The sequence below is a fragment of the Cavia porcellus genome, unplaced genomic scaffold (assembly GCF_034190915.1).
Source record: "Cavia porcellus strain 051 isolate PalLab524CR breed Dunkin Hartley unplaced genomic scaffold, mCavPor4.1 scaffold_1, whole genome shotgun sequence".
Taxonomy (NCBI): Eukaryota; Metazoa; Chordata; class Mammalia; order Rodentia; family Caviidae; genus Cavia; species Cavia porcellus.
In genome coordinates, this window is record NW_026947484.1 from 197,375,724 (window position 1) to 197,395,973 (window position 20,250).

The 20,250-nt window shown below is 36.8% G+C and overlaps 1 protein-coding gene across 1 annotated transcript; it reads left to right on the plus strand.

Moving 5' to 3' along the window:
- The first annotated feature begins 595 nt into the window (after positions 1 to 595).
- LOC100715985 (olfactory receptor 1Q1) lies at positions 596 to 1,522 on the plus strand. Its single transcript, XM_003470806.1, has one exon. It carries the CDS (start codon positions 596 to 598, stop codon positions 1,520 to 1,522), a length of 927 nt encoding a protein of 308 aa, XP_003470854.1.
- The last annotated feature ends 18,728 nt before the right edge of the window (positions 1,523 to 20,250 follow it).

Consider the following 20,250-nt stretch of genomic DNA (forward strand, 5'->3'; position numbering starts at 1 on the left):
CAGAATTTGCCAATCTGGAAACTTTTCAATGTGTAGTCTTTGGGAAATCTTTGGGCAGTAGCAAGGTTACCCTTGAATGCATTCTCTAAAATGAATGTTGCTGAACCAAGTGAATCTGACATCCCCTTCAGGAGGCAGATTTATTGGTTACATAGATCATCAGTAAGTGTATTACTGTAAGTAAGATGTCCTGGTTTTAGTCTGAAGAATCATGTCAGCAGCTAAGGGATTAAATTCAGATTTTTGCTCCCTGTGAGTTTAAACTTTCCACGCTTTCCACGCTTTCCACGCTTAAGTTTTCTAATTTGTAAAATAACAATGATAACAATGGCTTTATGGGGTCATTGTCTGATTTAAATATGATAATATATCAAAATACCCGATTCAAGGTAAATGCTCTGTTAAAAATGTTAATTATGACAATAGTCATAATGTAAATTAAAAAACTTTATTATTTTTGGAAATTATTAAGCATGTGATCCCTTTATTAGTGCAATATAATTTTATACTGAGGTACTTCAATAAGAATAACTAAAGAGCCTGCTCGTGTTTCCGAGCGTATGAAAATAATCCTTTCTTCTTCTTACACTCACAGATGGACAACACCAGCTGGACCAGTGTGTCTCATTTTATTCTCTTGGGCATTTCTACCCACTCAGAAGAACAGATTCCACTCATACTTCTTTTCTTGCTCATGTACACAATCAACATTTTTGGCAATTTTGCTATCATCACACTGATTATCTCCACTCCTCGCCTCCACACCCCCATGTACATCTTCCTTGGTAACTTGGCCTTGGCAGACATCTGCTTCACTTCCACCACAGTCCCCAAGATGCTGCAGAATATTTTCTCCCCTACAAAGGTCATTTCCTACATGGGCTGTTTAGCACAGACTTATTTCTTTATTTGCTTTGCAGCCGTGGAAAACTTCCTCTTGGCAGTGATGGCCTATGACAGGTACATCGCCATCTGCCACCCTTTCCATTATCCTATGATCCTGACCAGAATGCTGTGTGCACAGATAGTGGCTATGTGCCATGTCCTCTCCCACCTTCATGCCCTACTGCATACCTTTCTCATGGGCCGGCTGATCTTCTGTGCAAACAACAGGATACCCCATTTCTTTTGTGACCTCTATCCACTGATGAAGCTCTCTTGCACCAGCACTCACCTTAACACCTTAATGATTCAAACAGAAGGTGCAATTGTCATCAATGGAGCACTGGCCTTCATCATTGCCTCCTATGCCTGCATTATCGCTGCAGTCCTCCGGATCCCCTCATCCAAGGGCAAGTGGAGAACTTTTTCCACCTGTGGCTCCCACCTCACAGTGGTGACCATATTCTATGGCACCCTTACATGGGTCTACTTCCGGCCCCTTTCCAGCTATTCAGTGACTACTGGTCGCATTGTAACAGTCATGTACACAGTGGTGACTCCTATGTTGAACCCCTTCATTTATAGCTTGAGGAATGGAGATGTCAAGGGGGCCTTCAGGAAATGGATGAGAAGAATATAGAGTTCTATATCTGGATAAACCCCAAAATATAGTCTTGGATTATAACTCTAATGCCAAGGAAATTGTTTTGCCTCTCCTTCCTTTAGGATATCCCCCAAAATTTCTAAGTACATATCATGGATTTTCTCACTACAGATTGTCTTGTCTCTAAAACTCAAAGTATAGTATGTGAAATAACATGAAACAGAAGTATACTTACGATAAAACATTAGCATGGGGGCTGGGGATTTAGCTCAGCGGCATAAGTGCCTGCCTTGCAAGCAGGCAGTCGTAAGTTCGATTCCCGGTACCGATAGAAAGGAAAAAGGAAAAAGGCTTTAATTGGGGGTGTTCTAATTCTATGGGCCTGCACTAAAAGAGAATAACTATAATTCTGAGTCCTAAATGAGGCAACAGAAACTAATTCTGGCTGACTCATAGAGGAAATGAGTTTCTCAAATTGTTAAGAGGGCTGCACTCTTCGCCTTGGTCTTTTCTGTAGTTGATGTGTGGAACTTGTCTAATTCTGCAAACTAATGCTGCAGGATATGGAAAATGCATTCATGAACCACGATATCTGTTAATGTCAGTCTTTTAGTCTCATAGGTAGAGGATCAAGAGAATGTGAATGAAGCCACGAAGTAGAAGGTGCAAATGCAGGCTGATTTGGCCCGTTTGGACAGTTTCTCTTATGGGATTTAAACAGCTATGACACTCCGTGGAAAAGCTACTAAAATTGTAATTTTGTGTAATGTGTTAGAAATAAAAGTCTTATCTAAATAAAAGTCTTAATCAAAAGTTACACCATTAGCATAGACTTGAGAAACTTATTCCCTAAGTCTCTAGCTATACCCGGATAATAAATTTTCCAGGGTGAAAAGGGCTCTGGCACTTATAAAATGATATTAACAAAGAAATCATGCCAACTTATTATCAGTTAAGTGATGCCTCACATTTGCCAGAAAGTATCTCATACCCAACATTTTTTTCTAGATTCCACTGTTTCCTCTCACTTGATATTTCCTGCCTCCTCAGCCCACCTCCTCCTTTTTCCATCCAAGGCAGACATTTCATGACTAATCCCCTTTATTCTTTACCATCTTCACCTCTTGGCACCGTTGCCTTTTTAAAGATTTCTTTTTCCATTAAAGAGCATTTTTAGGATGAAGAGATGGAGCATAGAGCACATGCATATAGCAATCCACCCTCATCCACCATTTTGCTTTCCACAGTTTCAACTACCCACATTCAATTGTGGCATGAGAATATTAAATGCAAAATTCCAGAAATAATTCCTAAATTTTAAATTGCATGCTGTTCTGAATAGGATGATGAAAATTCACAGTGTCCTGCTCGATCCTACCTGGAGCATATATCGTCCTTCTGTCCAGCATATCTATTACCTCCACCATTTTCTTTTGCCCCGTTTTGGGTTTTGTTTTGTGTTGTGTTGTATTTTGCTTGTGTGTTTTATGGTGAAGACAGCAAACATGACATCTACTCTCTTAACAAACACATATAGTCAATAATACTGTATTATGCAATGAAAATTTATTAAGAGAATGTGTCTCATGTTAAATGTTCTTACCACAATAAAATAAAATTTACATCAAAGAATAAAGAAGTTGCTTGGGAGATACCAAAAACATGGTATTTAAAAAAACAGACCCAAAATTTAAGAAGGGTGCATTATACTCCAAGAGGTCCCATTGTGACTCCTGTCTTGATATAAAAGCGATTTGAGTTTCCCCCCTCTGAATATAAAAGAAATGCTTAGCATATATAATGCAGAAAGTTATTCTCTGAATTTAACATTAGAAAAGAAACTATATATTCAGGGTAGTCTTTTATTATACTTTACATCTCTAGTAATGAAACTGTTAACCCAAGGAATGAAAACACAATCCTGGATTTTAAGGTTAGAAAATACACTCATGCAAGTTTAAAAGTATTACTAGAATCTATCAATAGGAAAGGAATTTAGGGCCAGGGGTTTAGCTCAGCAGCTTAAATCCCTTCCTGGCAAGTGTAAGGCCATGAGTTCAATCTCTGGTACCAAAAAAAAAAAAAAAAAAAAAAAAAGGAAAGGAATTTAGAGACGTGGAAAAAGAATTGAACTTATGGTTTGAACTCCTGTGGCAGAAATGGAATTTCTTACTGTTCAATTGTGAACATCATTAATAATGCTGTTAAATTTTTACCTTGACTGTGCTCTTGCTGTTTTTACAAGGAACTTAGTATTCTTACATCTATTGTTCCTTTTAATTAAAAAATTATTACCTTAATAATTATTATGATTAGTTATTCCTATCTTCTCTTTATCACTCCCATTTTGCGAAGACGAAACTGAGTTTTAGTAAATGTGACTTGTCCAAGTACAAATAGCTACTAAAGAACTGAAACAATATTCAAATGTCCGTATGATCACCATGATTCCTAACCATGAAGAAAAAGGGATGCTATGATCTTTACCTTATAGCCCTGAGCACAAATCTAAGGAAACCTACTACTCACAATACCACTATTGGCTTTCGGTTTCCCTTTAAGAAATAAACAAACTTTATATCACTCAAATTACTTGAGTGATATAGACACAAATATAGACATGAGATTTCCAGACATTTGCTGAAGATTAGAATAGTACAAGAGTATGTTTAGATTTTCCTTGGGTCTTTGGGAATCCTAATTATTTCATGTTACTTTATTTTTTAACGAAATTTGACTTGTAAAAGAAAACTTGGAAAATGTTCAAAAGCAAAAGGAAGAAAAAATCACTCTAACTTCTACCATCTCAAATTGATCATTTTATTGTATTATTATTCTGTCCTCTGTACCATCTGGAATGTGTCTACAAAAACAGATTTAACCATATTACCTTATACAATTTTATCTATCATACATTTAGTCATATTTTCTGTATTGTCGAATATACAGTACAGTGATGTGTAGGAAACTTTCTTTTTATTTTAAAAACTAAGCAATTAGACTGGAACAGGTCTGAGGTGCCTGCATCCACCTCTCCATTCCGGCTGGGCTTGGAGAACTGTGGAGTTCTAAGCAAGCAGACAGGCTCCCATTTTCCCCGGAGCCCACCTTGTTTTGGACCCTCGCATCTTCTGGGTGCACTGGAACAGGTAGGTAGGTCTGGGGCACCTGCATCAGCCTCCCCATGTGCTTGGAGGACTATGGAGTTCTTAGCAAGCAGGTGAGCACCACCAGTTCCAGAGGCCTGGCCTCCTCGGGTAACTGCCCAGTGCACTTTCCCCAGAGCCCAGTTTGTTTGGGATCCCTTGAGCCTTCCCAGTGCACTGGAACAGGTAGGCAGGTCTGGGGCACCTGAATCCACCTCCCCATTCCAGCTGTGCTTGGAGAACAGTCCAGTTCTAAGGAAGCAGGCGGGTACCCACTTTCCCCGGGCCCAGCTTGTTTGAGACTGTGGAGTTCCAAGCAAGCAGGCCAGTGCCACCGGTTCCAGAGGCCCAGCAGCCTGGGGACCTGGGTGCCAGAGTCCCAGGAGATGAGGGTATAGATGGGGATTTTGAACAGACGCTGAGAAAGCTTTCAAATAACACTTGAAACACAGAAATGTAGGAAAACAACAAAAAGAAAGACCAAATTACAATCTCAAACCTTCTACCCATCCCAAGAAACCTTAGGTGTGATGTATACAGAAGAAAATATATGCCATTCACCTCAAATATCAGACATAATAGCAACTGAAATAAACAATCAACTCCAGAAAGCTTTAAAGGAATTCAAACTAGAAATAATCTCTCAGGTAAAAGAAAAAATGATAAAAGAAATGAAAGAGATTCTGAATGTATCTAAAGAAAATGCAGTTAAAAATTGGAGGAAATAAACAAAAAGATGGAATCCCTAGATGAGCACTATAAGAAACAAACAGAATACATAAAGCAGATGCACAGAAATATACAGGACATCAAAAACTCCACTGAAAGCTGTAAAAGCCACCTCAATGAAAGTGAAGATAGAATTTCAGACCTTGAAGACAAGATTGCAGCTAGCGAACAGGGAAGGAAAGATCTTTTAAAAATAACAAAAAATCAGGAAATAACAATTCAACAACTACAAGATGACACAAAGAAAAACAACATAAGATTGATACGGATTAATGAAAAAGAAGGGGACGACATAAAGGACATCAAAGAGGATATTTAGAGAAGTAATAGCTGAAAATTTCCCAAGCATGAGATCAGAAACTGACATCAGGTTCAGTGAAGCATATAGAACTCGAAATAATCATAACCAAAATAAAACTACATCCAGACATATAATAATCACCATCCCAGAAATCCAACACAAGAATAGATTATTAAGAGCTCTCAGAGAGAAGACAGATCACTTATAAAGGAAAACCTATCAGAATCCCAACAGACTTCGCAGCACAAATAATAAAGTTAAGAAGAGCATGAAGTGAAGTATTCCAGATCCTGAAGGAAAATGATTTCCAACCTAGACTGATGTACCCTGCAAAACTGTGCTTCAAAATCAATGGAGACAATAAGATACTTCCACGAGAAAGAACAGCTGAAGAACTTCATGATCACCAAGCCAACCCTGAAAAAAATATTGAAAGACACTTTAGAAACACTTAGGAAAAGACCACTAAGCAAAGCGGATAATTAAACAGAAGAGAAAGATAAATATGCAACAGCAGAAAGATAACATGTGAACAATAAACCAACATGTAACAGTTATAACCATTAATGTAAATGGTCTCAATGCACCAATTAAAAGAAACAGACTGGCAGAATGGTTCAACAAAAATGCAACCATATGCTGTTTACAAGAAAACCTTCTAACCCAAAAGGATACTCACAGACTGAAAGTCAAAGGACAGAAAACAATACTTCATGCAACAGGAACCCAAAAAAAGCAGGACTAGCCATTCTGTTTGCAGACATTGTGAACTTTAAACCAGTAATGATCAGAAGAGACAAAGAAGGTCACTACATACTTGTTAGGGGAAAACTTCAAGAGGAAGAGATAACTATCTTAAATATATATGCACCAAATTCCAGAGAACCCAGTTATACAAAGCAAGTATTAATAGAAATGAAAAACCAAATTAGCAGTAACACAATTATAACAGGAGGCCTTAACACACCATTGACACCAAGGGACAATCAACCAGACAGAAAATGAGCAAAGAAATAACAGAACTGAATCACACATGTGAACAAATGGACTTGATAGACATATACACAGTGTTCCATCCAACAACATCAGAATACACATTCTTCTCAGCAGTACATGGGTCTTTCTCTAAAATAGGCCACATATTACCTAACAGAACATATATGCAAATAAATGCAAAAGAGTTGAAATAATCCTTGCATGTTATCGGATCATAGTGCTTTCAAATTAGAAATTAATGATAAAAGATACTGCAAAAATCCCACAAACACATGGAAACTGAATAACACACTCTTGAGTAATCAGTGGGTCACAGAAGAAATTAAAGAAGAAATCAAACAATACCTAAAAGAAAATGAAAATGCAGATACAACTTACCGGAACCTGTGGGATGCAATGAAAGCCGTCCTGAGAGGAAAATTTATTGCACTGAGTTCCCACATCAGGAAAACAGAACGAATACAAATAAATAACTTGATGCTACACCTCAAACAGCTAGAAAAAGAAGAGCAAGTCAAGCCCAAAGCCAAAAGAAGAGAGGAAATTATGAAAATCAGAGCAGAAATCAATGCAATAGAGACTAAGAAAACAATTCAAAGAATCAATGAATCAAAGAGTTGGTTCTTTGAAAGAATAAATAAATTGATAAACCCCTAGCCAACCTTATTTTAAAAGGGGAAGAAAAAGCTCTAATTCATGCAACAAGAAATGAAAAAGGTGAAATCACTACAGACTCTATAGAAATACAGAAGATTATCAACACCTATTTTGAAAACCTCTACTCTCAAAGGTTTGATAACACAGAAGAAATAGACAGATTCCTCGAAACATATGAAGTACCAAAGCTAGGTCAAGAGGATGTAAAACTGCTGAATAACCCAATTTTTATTAATGAAACTGAAAATGTAATTAAGTCCTTACCCACAAAGAAGAGCACAGGCCCAGATGGATTCACTACAGAATTCTACAAGAAATACAAAGAAGACTTAACGCCGACACTCCTCAAACTATTCAATGAAATTGAAAGGGAAGCAATCCTTCCTAAGTCATTCCTGGAAGCAAATATTACTCTAGTACCAAAACCTGAGAAAGACCCAACTAAAAAAGAGAACTATAGACCAATCTCCCTAATGAACACAGATGCAAAAATCCTCAATAAAATATTGGCAAATAGGATCCAGCAAATCATCAAGAAGATTATGAACCATGACCAAGTGGGATTTATCCCAGGCATGCAGGGATGGTTCAACATATGTAAAGCAATAAATGTAATTCACCATATCAATAAAGCCAAAAGTAAGAATCACATGATCATTTCTGTAGATGCAGAAAAAGCTTTCAATAAGGTCCAACATTCATTCATGATAGTAACTTTACAGAAAATTGGAATAGATGGTTTTTACCTCAATATAAAAAAGGCCATCTATGACAAACTAACAGCTAGCATCATACAAAAATGGCCAGAAATTGAAGGCCTTTACTTTAAAATCAGGCACAAGACAAGGATGTCCTTTTTCACCACTCCTATTTAATATACTACTGGAAATACTAGCAAGAGCTATTAGAAAAAAACAGAGAAATAAAAGGGGTAAAGATGGGAAAAGAAGAAATTAAATTATCGTTGTTTGCAGATGACATCATGTTCTATATAGAAGACTTCCTAAATTCCATTGAAAGACTCTTAGATATAATAAATAAATTCAGTAATGTAGCTGGATACAAAATCAATACTCAAAAATCAATAGCATTCCTATACACTAACAACAAAATCACAGAGATAAATAAGAGAAGCCACACCTATCCCACTAACAACCAGAAATATGAAATATTTAGGAATTACTCTTATGAATGAAATGCAAGATCTATACAGGGAAAATTATAATACACTGAAAAAAGAAGTTGAAGAGGATTTCAGAAAATGCAAAGACATCCCCTGCTCATGGATAGGAAGAATAAATATTGTGAAAATGGCCATTCTCCCAAAAGTCTTATACAGATTCAATGCAATCCCAATAAAAATACCATCAACATATCTCATAGATCTAGAGAAATCACTCCTAAAATTCATCTGGAGCGAGAAGAGACCTAGAATAGCAAAGAGAGTTCTAAGCAATGAAGGGAAGAGGCATAATAATCCCTGACTTGACATTATACTACAAAGCAACCGTAGTAAAGTCAACATGATACTGGAATAAAAACAGAGCCAAAGATCAATAGAATAGATTAGAAGATACAACCACAACTACAAACACACTCAACCACTTTATCTTTCATAAAGGAGCCAAACAGGTTCACTGGAAGAACGATAGTCTCTTTAAAAAATGATATTGGAAAAACTGGCTCTCCATTTGCCAAAAACTAAAACTAGACCCATGCCAATCACCATGTACTAAATTAAAATAGAAATGGATCCATGATCTGAATATTAAAACAGAAACACTAAATCTATTGGAAGACAAATTGGGTAGAAACCTTGAAGACGTAGGAGTAGGCAGAGAATTCATGAACAGGACTCAAACTGTACGGGAAACACTTCCCAGAATCATTAACTGGGACCATCTCTTATTAAAAAGTTTCTGCATGTCAAAAGAAATCTCCAGCATAGTGAAAAGAAAACCCACAAACTGGGAAAAAATCTTAGTGAACCGCCCCTCAGACAAAGGGCTGCTGTCTAAAACATATGAAGAATTAAAAAAATCAGACCCCCAAAATTCAAAGATCAAATCCAAAAATGGGGGTCTGAAATGAATACACAATTCTCAGATGAAGAAATACAAATGGCAAATAAATACATGAAAAAATGTTCTTCATCATTAGTCATTATAGAAATGCAAATTAAAACCACCCTGAGATTCCATCTCACTCCTGAAAGAATGGCCAGGATCAAGAAAACTATCAACAACAAATGCTGGAGAGGCTGTGGGGAAAAAGGAACTCTCCTGTACTGTTAGTGGGAATGTAGACGGGTGTAAACATTGTGGAAGTCAGTTTAGAGATTTCTCAAAAAGCTGGGATTTGAAGATCCATTTTTTCCTGCTATCCCACTTCTAGGCATATTCCCAGAATAACTGAAAGCATCATACCACAGTGATATATGTGCACCTATGTTTATAGCAGCACAATGTGTAATTGCCAGATCTTGTAAACAACCCAAGTGTCCATCAACTGAGGAATGGATAAAAAAGTTGTGGTATTTTTATACAATGGAGTACTACTCAGCTATAAAGAAGGATCACATTGAGATATTTATAAATAAATGGACGCAGCTTGAGACCACATTCAGAAGTGAAATAAATCAAATTCACATGTATGAATACCCAATAGTTTCCCTATTGTAAGAAATGATTCAAATATACAAAAGTATGTGGTAATCATGATTCCCCATTATGTGGCTTTGAAGCCTTATAAAGTTTTCACTCATTAATTGGAATGGCTTTATTCTGGGCTGTTTGATATTATTGCCTGTTATGAAATGAACAGCTATTTTAAAGAAAGCAAGACATCATAATAGCTAGTGCTGATTTAATACCATCTTGTTTTGAAGTCCCACCAAACTGTTGCTCTTATGTCTATTGGTTTTTTCATGTTGTATATTATTATATGTAATTGTATAAACAAAAATTTTTATACGCAAAGAGATAATATAGAAAACATTGTCCATTTTCTATTAGCTGGTTCTAAATACCCTGTAATACTTTCATCCACTTGAATGGTTTCAGACTGTCTTGATATGTTTAATGCTATAGTATACAAAGTTATTTCAAATATTTCACGTAAAGAGACACTATGGAAACTACTATTAAGTCGGGTTATCTTTTGGTGAAGCACTAGGTTTCTGAAATTGTCATGCTTTGACCTGTATTGTTGTGTTGTTATGTCCTCTTTTATCTCAATCTCCCCCTTATTCATAAAAAATTTATTTTTTTATTATTTTTTAATTAAGGGGAAAAAATCTAAAAAATTAGCAGGATATATTATAGTAACTTTTTGATTTCCTATTAGCTAGAATTGAAGCCATGTATTATTCCCACTATCTTGTTTTGACTGATTTTACTCTGTTCCATTCTGTTTGATAGTATCTAGTTTGATGGTATAGGCAACAACTTTGGAGTTATTAAGATTCACTATGATGCCCATTCTGGTCTGACTATTATCTTCTTTTGAAGTCCTGTACTGTTTACAATGTTTATGTTTTATTGGTCTTGTTCTGTACTGTTTTGTTCAATTTTATTATACCTAATTATATAGGCAATTCTTTTTAAGGAAGCAAGAGGCATTATGGTAACCACTGTTGATAACCTTGTACTCTGTTTTTACATGATGTGCTATGTCTATCCTTTGTTTTGCCTGACTGCTTTCTTTTGTCATATTTTGTTTCATTCTCTTTCTTTTTTTTTTATTTAAGAGGAAAAAGAGAAAAACACAAAACAAACCAAAGCGGTGTAAGGGTACACGTAATACAGAACTACAAAAAGAAAAAAGAAAAACAAAACAAAAAAAACATAACAGTAAGAAATCACCTGTTAGTAGATTACATATTATCATCTTGAAAATAGTTCCTCAAATCACAGTATCAAAGAATACAAGGTGGACATTCAAACAGGGAGACTGCAAACAGCTGTGTTCAATGATCCAAAAACATTGATATAGTCAGCTAATTAACACCCCTAAACACACTTGCTGTTATATCCATTAGAGCTCTTTTTCTTTTTTTTTTCCCCCTCTCTTTTTTACAACAAAATTTACACATTTTGGATTTTATTACTCCTAAGTGCTTATTACTTTTGGGGGGGGAAAGAATACAGTAAAATATGGCAAAACAAAGCTGTCAGTCAATACCAAGGATAGACATAGCACATGGTGTAGAACAGAGTACAAGTTTATCAACAATGGTTATCAACGTTGTCCCTTGTTTCCTTAAAAAGAATTGTCTATCTCATTAGATATTATAAAGTTGGACAAAGCAGTAGAGACCAAGACCAATAAAACTTAGGCATTGTAAACATTACAGGACTTCCAAAGAAGACAATAGTCAAACCAGAATGGGTATCTTAGTGAATCTTATTGTCTTCAAAGTAGTTGCCTATGTCTTCAAACTTGATACTATCATATGGAATGGAACAGAGTCTAATCAGACAAAACAAGATCGTGGGAGTACTACAGGACTTCAAAACAAGTTAATAGGAAAGCAAAAAGAGTTACTATTTATATATCCTAATTTTTTGAATTTTTTCTTTAATTAAGACAAACATAAGAAATGACTAAATAATTTTTTTAAAACAATAAGGGGGAGATTGAGATAAAACAGGACACAGCAATATAACAATAGAGGTCACAGCATGACTGTTTCAACAAACTAGTACTTCACCACCATATAACCCGACTTAATAGTAGTTACCATAGTGTCTTTTTCCTTGAAATACTTGGATAAAACTTCATATACTCTAGCTTCAAATATTTTCATATCAAGAAGCCCAGAATAAAGCCTTTCTAATTAATGAGTGAAAACTTTATAAGGCTTCAAGGCCAACTAATGGGGAATCATGATTACCACATATTTTTATATATTTGAATCATTACTTACATTAGGGAAACTATTCGGTATTCACACATGCGAGATTGATTTATTTCACTTATGAGTATGGTCTCAAGCTGCGCCCATTTATTGATAAATATCTCAATTTGATCCTTCTTTATAGCTGACTAATGCTCCATTGTATAGAAATACCACAACTTTTTTATCCATTCCTCAGTTGATGGACACTTGGGTTGTTTCCAAGATCTGGCGATTACAAATTGTGCTGCTATAAACATAGGTGCATATATATCACTGTGGTATGATGCTTTCAGTTCTTCTGGGAATATGCCTAGAAGTGGAATAGCTGGAATAAATGGGATTTCCAATCCCAACTTTTTGAGAAATCTCCAGACAGATCTCCACAAAGGCTGTACCAGTCTACACTCCCACCAGCAGTGCAGGAGAGTTCCTTTTTCCCCACAGTCTCTCCAGCATTTGTTGTCGGTTTTCTTGATCCTGGCCATTCTTTCAGGAGTGAGATGGTATCTCAGTGTGGTTTTAATTTGCATTTCTCTAATGACCAATGATGATGAGCATTTTTTCATGTATTTATTTGCCATTTACATTTCTTCATCTGAGAATTGCGTATTCATCTCAGATGCCCATTTTTGGATTGGATCTTTGAATTTTGGAGGTCAGAGTTTCTGTAATTCTTTGTATGTTTTAGACAAGAGGCCCTTGTCTGAGAGAGAGTTCACTAAAATCTTTTCCCAGTTTGTGGGTTTTCTTTTCACTATGCTGGAGATTTCTTTTGACATGCAGAAACTTTTTAATAAGAAGTGGTCCCAGTTATTGATTCTGGGAAGTATTTCCCGTGCGGTTTGAGTCCTGTTCATGAATTCTTTACCTACTCCTATGTCTCCAAGGTTTCTACCTAATTTGTCTTCCAATAGATTTAGTGTTTCTGTTTTAATATTCAGATCTTTGACCCATTTAGATTTTAATTTAGTACATGGTGATAGACATGGGTCTAGCTTTAGTTTTCGGCAAATGGAGAGCCAGTTTTTCCAGCACCATTTATTAAAGAGACTGTCGTTCTTCCAGTGAACCTGCTTGGCTCCTTTATCAAAGATAAGGTGGTTGAGTGTGTTCGTAGTTGTGGTTGTATCTTCTAATCTATTCCACTGATCTTTGGCTCTGTTTTGATTCCAATACCATGTTGATTTTACTACTGTTGCTTTGTAGTATAACTTTAAGTCATGGATTGTGATGCCTCCTGCTTTGTCTTTGCTGCTTAGAATTGCCTTTGCGATTCTAGGTCTCTTCTGGTTCCAGATGAAATTTAGGAGTGATTTCTCTAGATCTATAAGGTATGTTGATGGGATTTCTATTGGGATTGCATTGAATCTGTATAAGAGTTTTGGGAGAATGGCCATTTTCACAATGTTTATTCTTCCTATCCATTAGCAAGGGATGTCTTTCCATTTTCTGAGATCATCTTCAATTTCCTTTTTCAGTGTATTATAATTTTCACTGTATAAGTCTTTCACTTCTTTCGTAAAAGTAATTCCTAAATATTTCATTTTTTTGCTTGCTAATGTGAATAGTCCAGTTTCTCTTATTTCCCTCTCTGTAATTTTGTTGTTCATGTATAGGAATGCTATTGATTTCTGAGTATTGATTTTGTATCCAGCCACATTACTGAATTTATTTATTGTATCTAAAAATATTTCAATGGAGTTTAGGGGGTCTTCTATGTAGAGTATCATGTCATCTGCAAACAATGATAATTTAACTTCTTCTTTTCCTATCTTTACCCCTTTTATTTCTCTTTCTTGCCTAATTGCTCTGGCTAGTACTTCCAGTACCATATTAAATAGGAGTGGTGATAAAGGACATCCTTGTCTTGTGCCTGATTTTAAAGTAAAGGCTTTCAATTTTTGGCCATTTAGTATGATGCTGGATGTTGGTTTGTCATAAATGGCCTTTATTATATTGAGGTAAAGACCATTTATTCCAATTTTCTGTAAAGTTCTTATCATGAATAAGTGTTGGACCTTATCGAAGGATTTTTCTACATCTATAGAAATGATCATGTGATTCTTATTTTTGGCTTTATTGATATGGTGGATTACATTTATTGATTTGCGTATGTTGAACCATCCTTGCATTCCTGGGATGAATCCCACTTGGTCATGGTGTATAATCTTCTTGATGATTTGCTGGATCCTATTTGCCAATATTTTATTGAGGATTTTTGCATCTGTGTTCATTAGGGAGATGGGTCTATAGTTCTCTTTTATAGTTGGGTCTTTCTCAGGTTTTGGTACTAGAGTAATATGTGCTTTCAGGAATGACTTAGGAAGGATTGCTTCCCTTTCAATTTCATTGAATAGTTTGAGGAGTGTCGGCATTAGGTCTTCTTTATATTTCTTGTAGAATTCTGCAGTGAATCCATCTGGGCCTGGGCTCTTCTTGGTAGGTAAGGACTTAATTACATTTTCAAGTTCGTTAGCAGAGATTGGGTTATTCAACAGTTTTACATCCTCTTGATCTAGCTTTGGTACTTTATATGCTTCTAAGAATCTGTCTATTTCTTCTGTGTTATCAAACTTTTGAGAGTAGAGGTTTTCGAAATAGGTGTCGATGATCCTCTGTATTTCTATTGGGTCTGTAGTGATTTCTCCTTTTTCATTTCTTATTGCATGAATTTGAGCTTTTTCTTCCCTTTTTTTTAATAAGGTTGGCTAGGGGCTTATCAATTTTATTTATTCTTTCAAAGAACCAACTCTTTGATTCGTTGATTCTTTGGATTGTTTTCTTAGTCTCTATTGCATTGATTTCTGCTCTGTTTTTTATAATTTCCTCTCTTCTTTTGGCTTTGGGCTTGACTTGCTCTTCTTTTTCTAGCTGTTTGAGGTGTAGCATCAAGTTATTTATTTGTATTCGTTCTGTTTTCCTGATGTGGGAACTCAGTGCAATACATTTTCCTCTCAGAACGGCTTTCATTGCATCCCACAGATTCCGGTAAGTTGTATCTGCATTTTCATTTTCTTTTAGGTATTGTTTAATTTCTTCTTTAATTTCCTCTGTGACCCACTGATTACTCAAGAGTGTGTTATTTAGTTTCCATGTGTTTGTGGAATTTTTGCAGTATCTTTTATCATTAATTTCTAATTTCAGAGCGCTATGATCCGATAATATGCAAGGAATGATTTCAACTCTTTTGCATTTGCTTAAATATGTTCTGTGAGCTAATATATGGTCTATTTTAGAAAACGATCCATGTACTGCTGAGAAGAATGTGTATTCTGATGTTGTTGGGTGGAACATTCTGTATATGTCTATCAAACCCATTTGTTCACAGGTGTGATTCAGTTCTGTTATTTCTTTGCTCATTTTCTTTCTGGTTGATCTGTCCCTTGGTGTAAGTGGTGTATTAAGGTCTCCTGTTACAATTGTGTTACTGATAATTTGAGTTTTCATTTCTGTTAATAATTGTTTTATATAACTGGGTGCTCTGGAGTTTGGTGCGTATATATTTAAGATAGTTATCTCTTCCTCTTGGAGTTTTCCCCTTACGAGTATGTAGTGACCTTCTTTGTCCTTTATGGTCATTGTTGGTTTAAAGTTCACGTTGTCTGCAAACAGAATGGCTACTCCTGCCTTTTTTTGGATTCCTGCTACATGAAGAATTGTTTTCCATCCTTTGACTTTCAGTCTGTGAGTATCCTTCTGGGTTAGATGGGTTTCCTGTAAACAGCATATGGTTGGATTTTGTTTCTTGATCCATTCTGCTAGTCTGTTTCTTTTGATTGGTGCATTGAGACCATTTACATTAATGGTTATTACTGTTAAATGCTGGTTAATTGTAGGAATGTTATCTCTCTGCTGTTGCATCTTTATCTTTCTGTTCTGTTTAATTATTTGCTTTGCTTAGTGGTTTTTTCCTTTGTGTATCTAAACTGTCTTTCAATATTTTTTGCAGGGTTGGTTTGGTGTTCATGAAGTTCTTCAGCTGTTCTTTGTCATGGAAGTATTGTATTTCACCATCTATTTTGAATGATAGTTTTGCAGGATATATCAGTCTTGGTTGGAAATCATTTTGCTTTAGGACCTGGAATACTTCACTCCAAGCTCTTCTTGACTTTATCAGTTTGCTGAGAAGTCTGCTGTGATTCTGATAGGTTTTCCTTTATAAGTGATCTGTCTTTTCTCTCTGACAGCTTTTAATAATCTATTCTTGTGTTGGATTTCTGGGATGGAGGTTATTATATGTCTGGGTGTAGTTTTATTTTCGTTATGACTCTTTGGAGTTCTATATGCTTCACTGATCCTGATGTCAGTTTATGATCTCATGCTTGGGAAATTTTCAGCTATTACTTCTCTAAATATCCTCCTGACATCCTTCATGTTGTCTCCCTCTCTTTCATTAATCCCTATCATTCTTATGTTATTCTTCTTTGCATCGTCTTGCAGTTGTTGAATTGTTGTTTCCTGATTCCTTGTTATTTTCAAAAGATCTTTCCTTTCCTGTTCACTAGCTGCAATCCTGTCTTCAAGGTCTGAAATTCTATCTTCACTTTCATTAAGGCGGTTTTTACAACTTTCAGTGGAGTTCTTTATTTCCTGTATATCTCTGTGCATCTGCATTATGTATTCTGTTTGTTTCTTATATTGCTCGTCTAGGGATTCTATCTTTTTGTTTAGTTCCTCCAATTTTTTATCTGTGTTTTCTTTAGATATATTTAGAATCTCTTTCCTTTCTTTTATCATTTCTTCTTTTATCTGGGAGATTATTTCGAGTTTTAATTTCTTTAAAGCTTCCTGGAGTTGCTTGTCAATTTCAGTGGCTATTGTGTCCGATATATGAGGTGGATGGGATATATTTTCTTCTATATACATCCCTCCTAGGGTTTCTTGAGATGGGCTGGAGGTTTGAGGTTGTAATTTGGTCTTTTGTTTTGTCATTTTCCTATATTTCTGTGTTTCAAGTGTTATTTGAAAGCTTCCTCAGGATCTGTTGAAAATCCCCTTCTATGTTTGGAGCTACTCAGACTCTGGCACCGTGCTACCCCAAGCCATTGGGCCTACAGAACCAGTGGCCCTCCTCTGCCTGCTCAGAACTCCACAGTTCCAGACAAGCTGGGCCTCAGGGATACTGTGCGCCCACCTGCCCCTTGGAAGCTCCACAGTTCTTCAATAGCAGCCGGGTTAGGGTACTCACCACAGGCCGCAGTGCTTCAGGAACCTGTGGACCCTCCCTGGTTGCAGAGATATCCACAGTCCTCCAGACACATGGAGAGGCTGATGCAGGCACCCCAAATCTGCCCAGCTCCTCCTCTGCAGACCAATGGCCAGGCGTGGCAGCTAAACAGGCTGGGCTAGGCTGGTAGTGTGGGCCAGCCCACCTATCGGGAGCTCAGCAGTTCTCCAAGTGAAGCCGGAATGGGGAGGCTGATGTGGAAGCCTCAAACCCACCTTCCCCCTTCACTGCACCTGGAAGCCTGGGGGAACTCCAGCAGTCTGGGTGGAGATATCCAGAGTCCTCCAGACACGCAGAGAGGCCGGTGAGGGCACCCCAGATCTGCCCAGTTCCTCCTCTGCAGACCTATGGCCAGGCGCGGCCATTTCATTCTCTTTCAAAAAAAGTAATAAGAACTATGGGAGTAACAAAACTCAAAATGTGCAAATTTCGTTGTAAAAAAGAGAGGGGAAAAAAGTGCTCTAAAGGATACAACTGCAAGTGTGTTTAGGTGTGTTAAAATAGATGACCATAGAAGCGAGTACCTTCCCTCCCTGGTAAGCTAGGGTGGTCTGGCAGACTGCAGCCCTTCCAGGGGGAGAACCAGCAGCAGCTCCTGAGATCCACGCCATGTTGGAAGTTAGGACACTGGGAAGCCAAGCAAGCACCTCCTCTCCCTGGTAAGTGATGCTGGTCTGGCAAACTCTGGCCCTTTCAGAGGGAGAACCAGCAGCAGCTCCTGAGATCCACCCCAGGTTGGAACTTAGGAAACTGGCAGGCTAAGCAAGCACCTCCCCTCCCTGGTAAGCAGTGGTGGTCTGGCAGACTACAGCCCTTCCAAGGGGAGAATCAGCAGCAGCAGTTCCACGTTGGAACTTAGGACACTGGGAAGCCAAGCAAGCACCTCCCCTCTCTGGCAAGCGGTGGCAGTGTGGCAGACTGCAGCCCTTCCAGGGCGAGAACCAGCAGCAGCTCCTGAAATCCACTTCATGTTGGAACTTAGGATGCTGGGAAGCCAAGCAAGCACCTCCCCTCCCTGGTAAGCGGTGCTGGTCTGGCAAACTGCAGCCCTTCCACGGGGAGAACCAGCAGCAGCTCCTGAGATCCATACCATGTTGGAACTTAGGATGCTGTGAAACCAAACAACCAGCCTGCCTCCTTGCTAAGCAATAGTGAACCTACTGATGCTGATGCCCAGCCTAGAGCCAAATATCCCACCCCCCCCCCGCCACCCATTAGCAAATGGGAACCAGAAATCTGAGTGTCTCCTGGGAGATTGACATAGCAAATAAGGGGGACTTCCTTCTACCATCTCTTTGAAGGCAAATATTTTTATTACTGTTTTGCTCTTTTCTGATTAATGGTACTGCTCTATTCAATATTCTGTTTTAGTAAGTTCTATAGTGTTCTATATTTCATCTCATTTTGATATACGTGATTGAAAGAACAACTATTATAAAGATAACAGAATATACTGTGATACCTATTACTGTTATCCCGGTAACCTGCTGTGAAGTTCTGTACCAATTTCACTATACGATCTTAGTTGGCTTTATTCTGTCTTGTTTTGTTGTATACTTTCAAAATAAAATTAAAAGAAAAATAAAAAAAAAGACAGATGACCATATTGCTGAGTTTTTGTTGGGTCACTGAACAGAACTGTTTGCAGTCTCACTGTTTGAATGTCCACTTTGTATGCTTTAATCCTGTAAATTGAACAATTATTTTTAAGATAACAATATATAATCTATTAACTAGTAATTTCTTACCATTTTTTTGTAATTCTGTATTACTTGTACCCTTATACTGTTTTGGTTTTTTCCCTTTAAATAAAAAAAAAAAAGAAAAAAACTAAACAACCAAAAAGAATAAAAATGATATAGAATTTCAAAAACCCAATATTAGGAGATTAATGATGATTAATATATTGTATATTGTTATCTTCAAAGTAGTTGTTCAGATTATAAGATTTAAGCATGAAAAAAAAAATGATCAAACAACAGGTATGTCCCTGTCTAGTATGCCATTCCCTTAAATTTGAAGTTTTTAGTTATTTTTCACATGCCATATTACTTCTGGAATAATATATAAGGATATTAATTTTTGACGATTTCTCAGCTTAGAATTAATAAACAAAAAGTGTGAGCATGCTTAAGCTACTGGCAACTGTATATGAAAGTATCTGACTCATTTGAGTCTCATCAGCACTACATTATATCATTCTAAAAATATTTTCTAATTTGACACCCAAAAACGTATCACATCAATAGATTCAATTAACTTTTTTTCACTTGATTGTCTTCTGTTTTAAATTTACTCTTTCTGTGAATAGTCTTTGCAAGGTCTTTATATACAGTTCTTTTTCAGGTTCCTGATTGTGTGATGCCTGTTGTCTTTCCTAATGTTAGACACCATTCCAACTTTCTCAGCCATGGAAAATGGTTATTCCAGGACTAGATGGGCACTGGTGGGAGGATACTTAAAGATGCAGGGAAGAGAACAAGGAAACTGGAGAAATCCCGAAACACTGATGTCAATAGTACAAGCCTTACGTTGAGATCTTTTTTAATTGCAGGTTTTACTAGTACATGTTTGCCTTACATAATAATTACAATTCATTGTGGGGTATTGATACATATACGTAATGCATCTTAATTGTTTTTCATCTCTTCCCCCCCCTTCCTTTCTTTGTCTCCTTTCCTTTTGCAAAAGTTCTATCCTCCTGTTTTCTTTTATCTATCTTTTATTTTGCACTTTTATTTATATTTCAGGTCTCTCAGATAAGAGAAACCATGTGATATTTTACTTACATTTTCCAGTTTCATCCAC

What these genes read in the sequence shown, in the direction of transcription:
- LOC100715985 (XM_003470806.1), top strand. Translation starts at nt 596, where the DNA reads ATGGACAACACCAGCTGGACCAGTGTGTCTCATTTTATTCTCTTGGGC.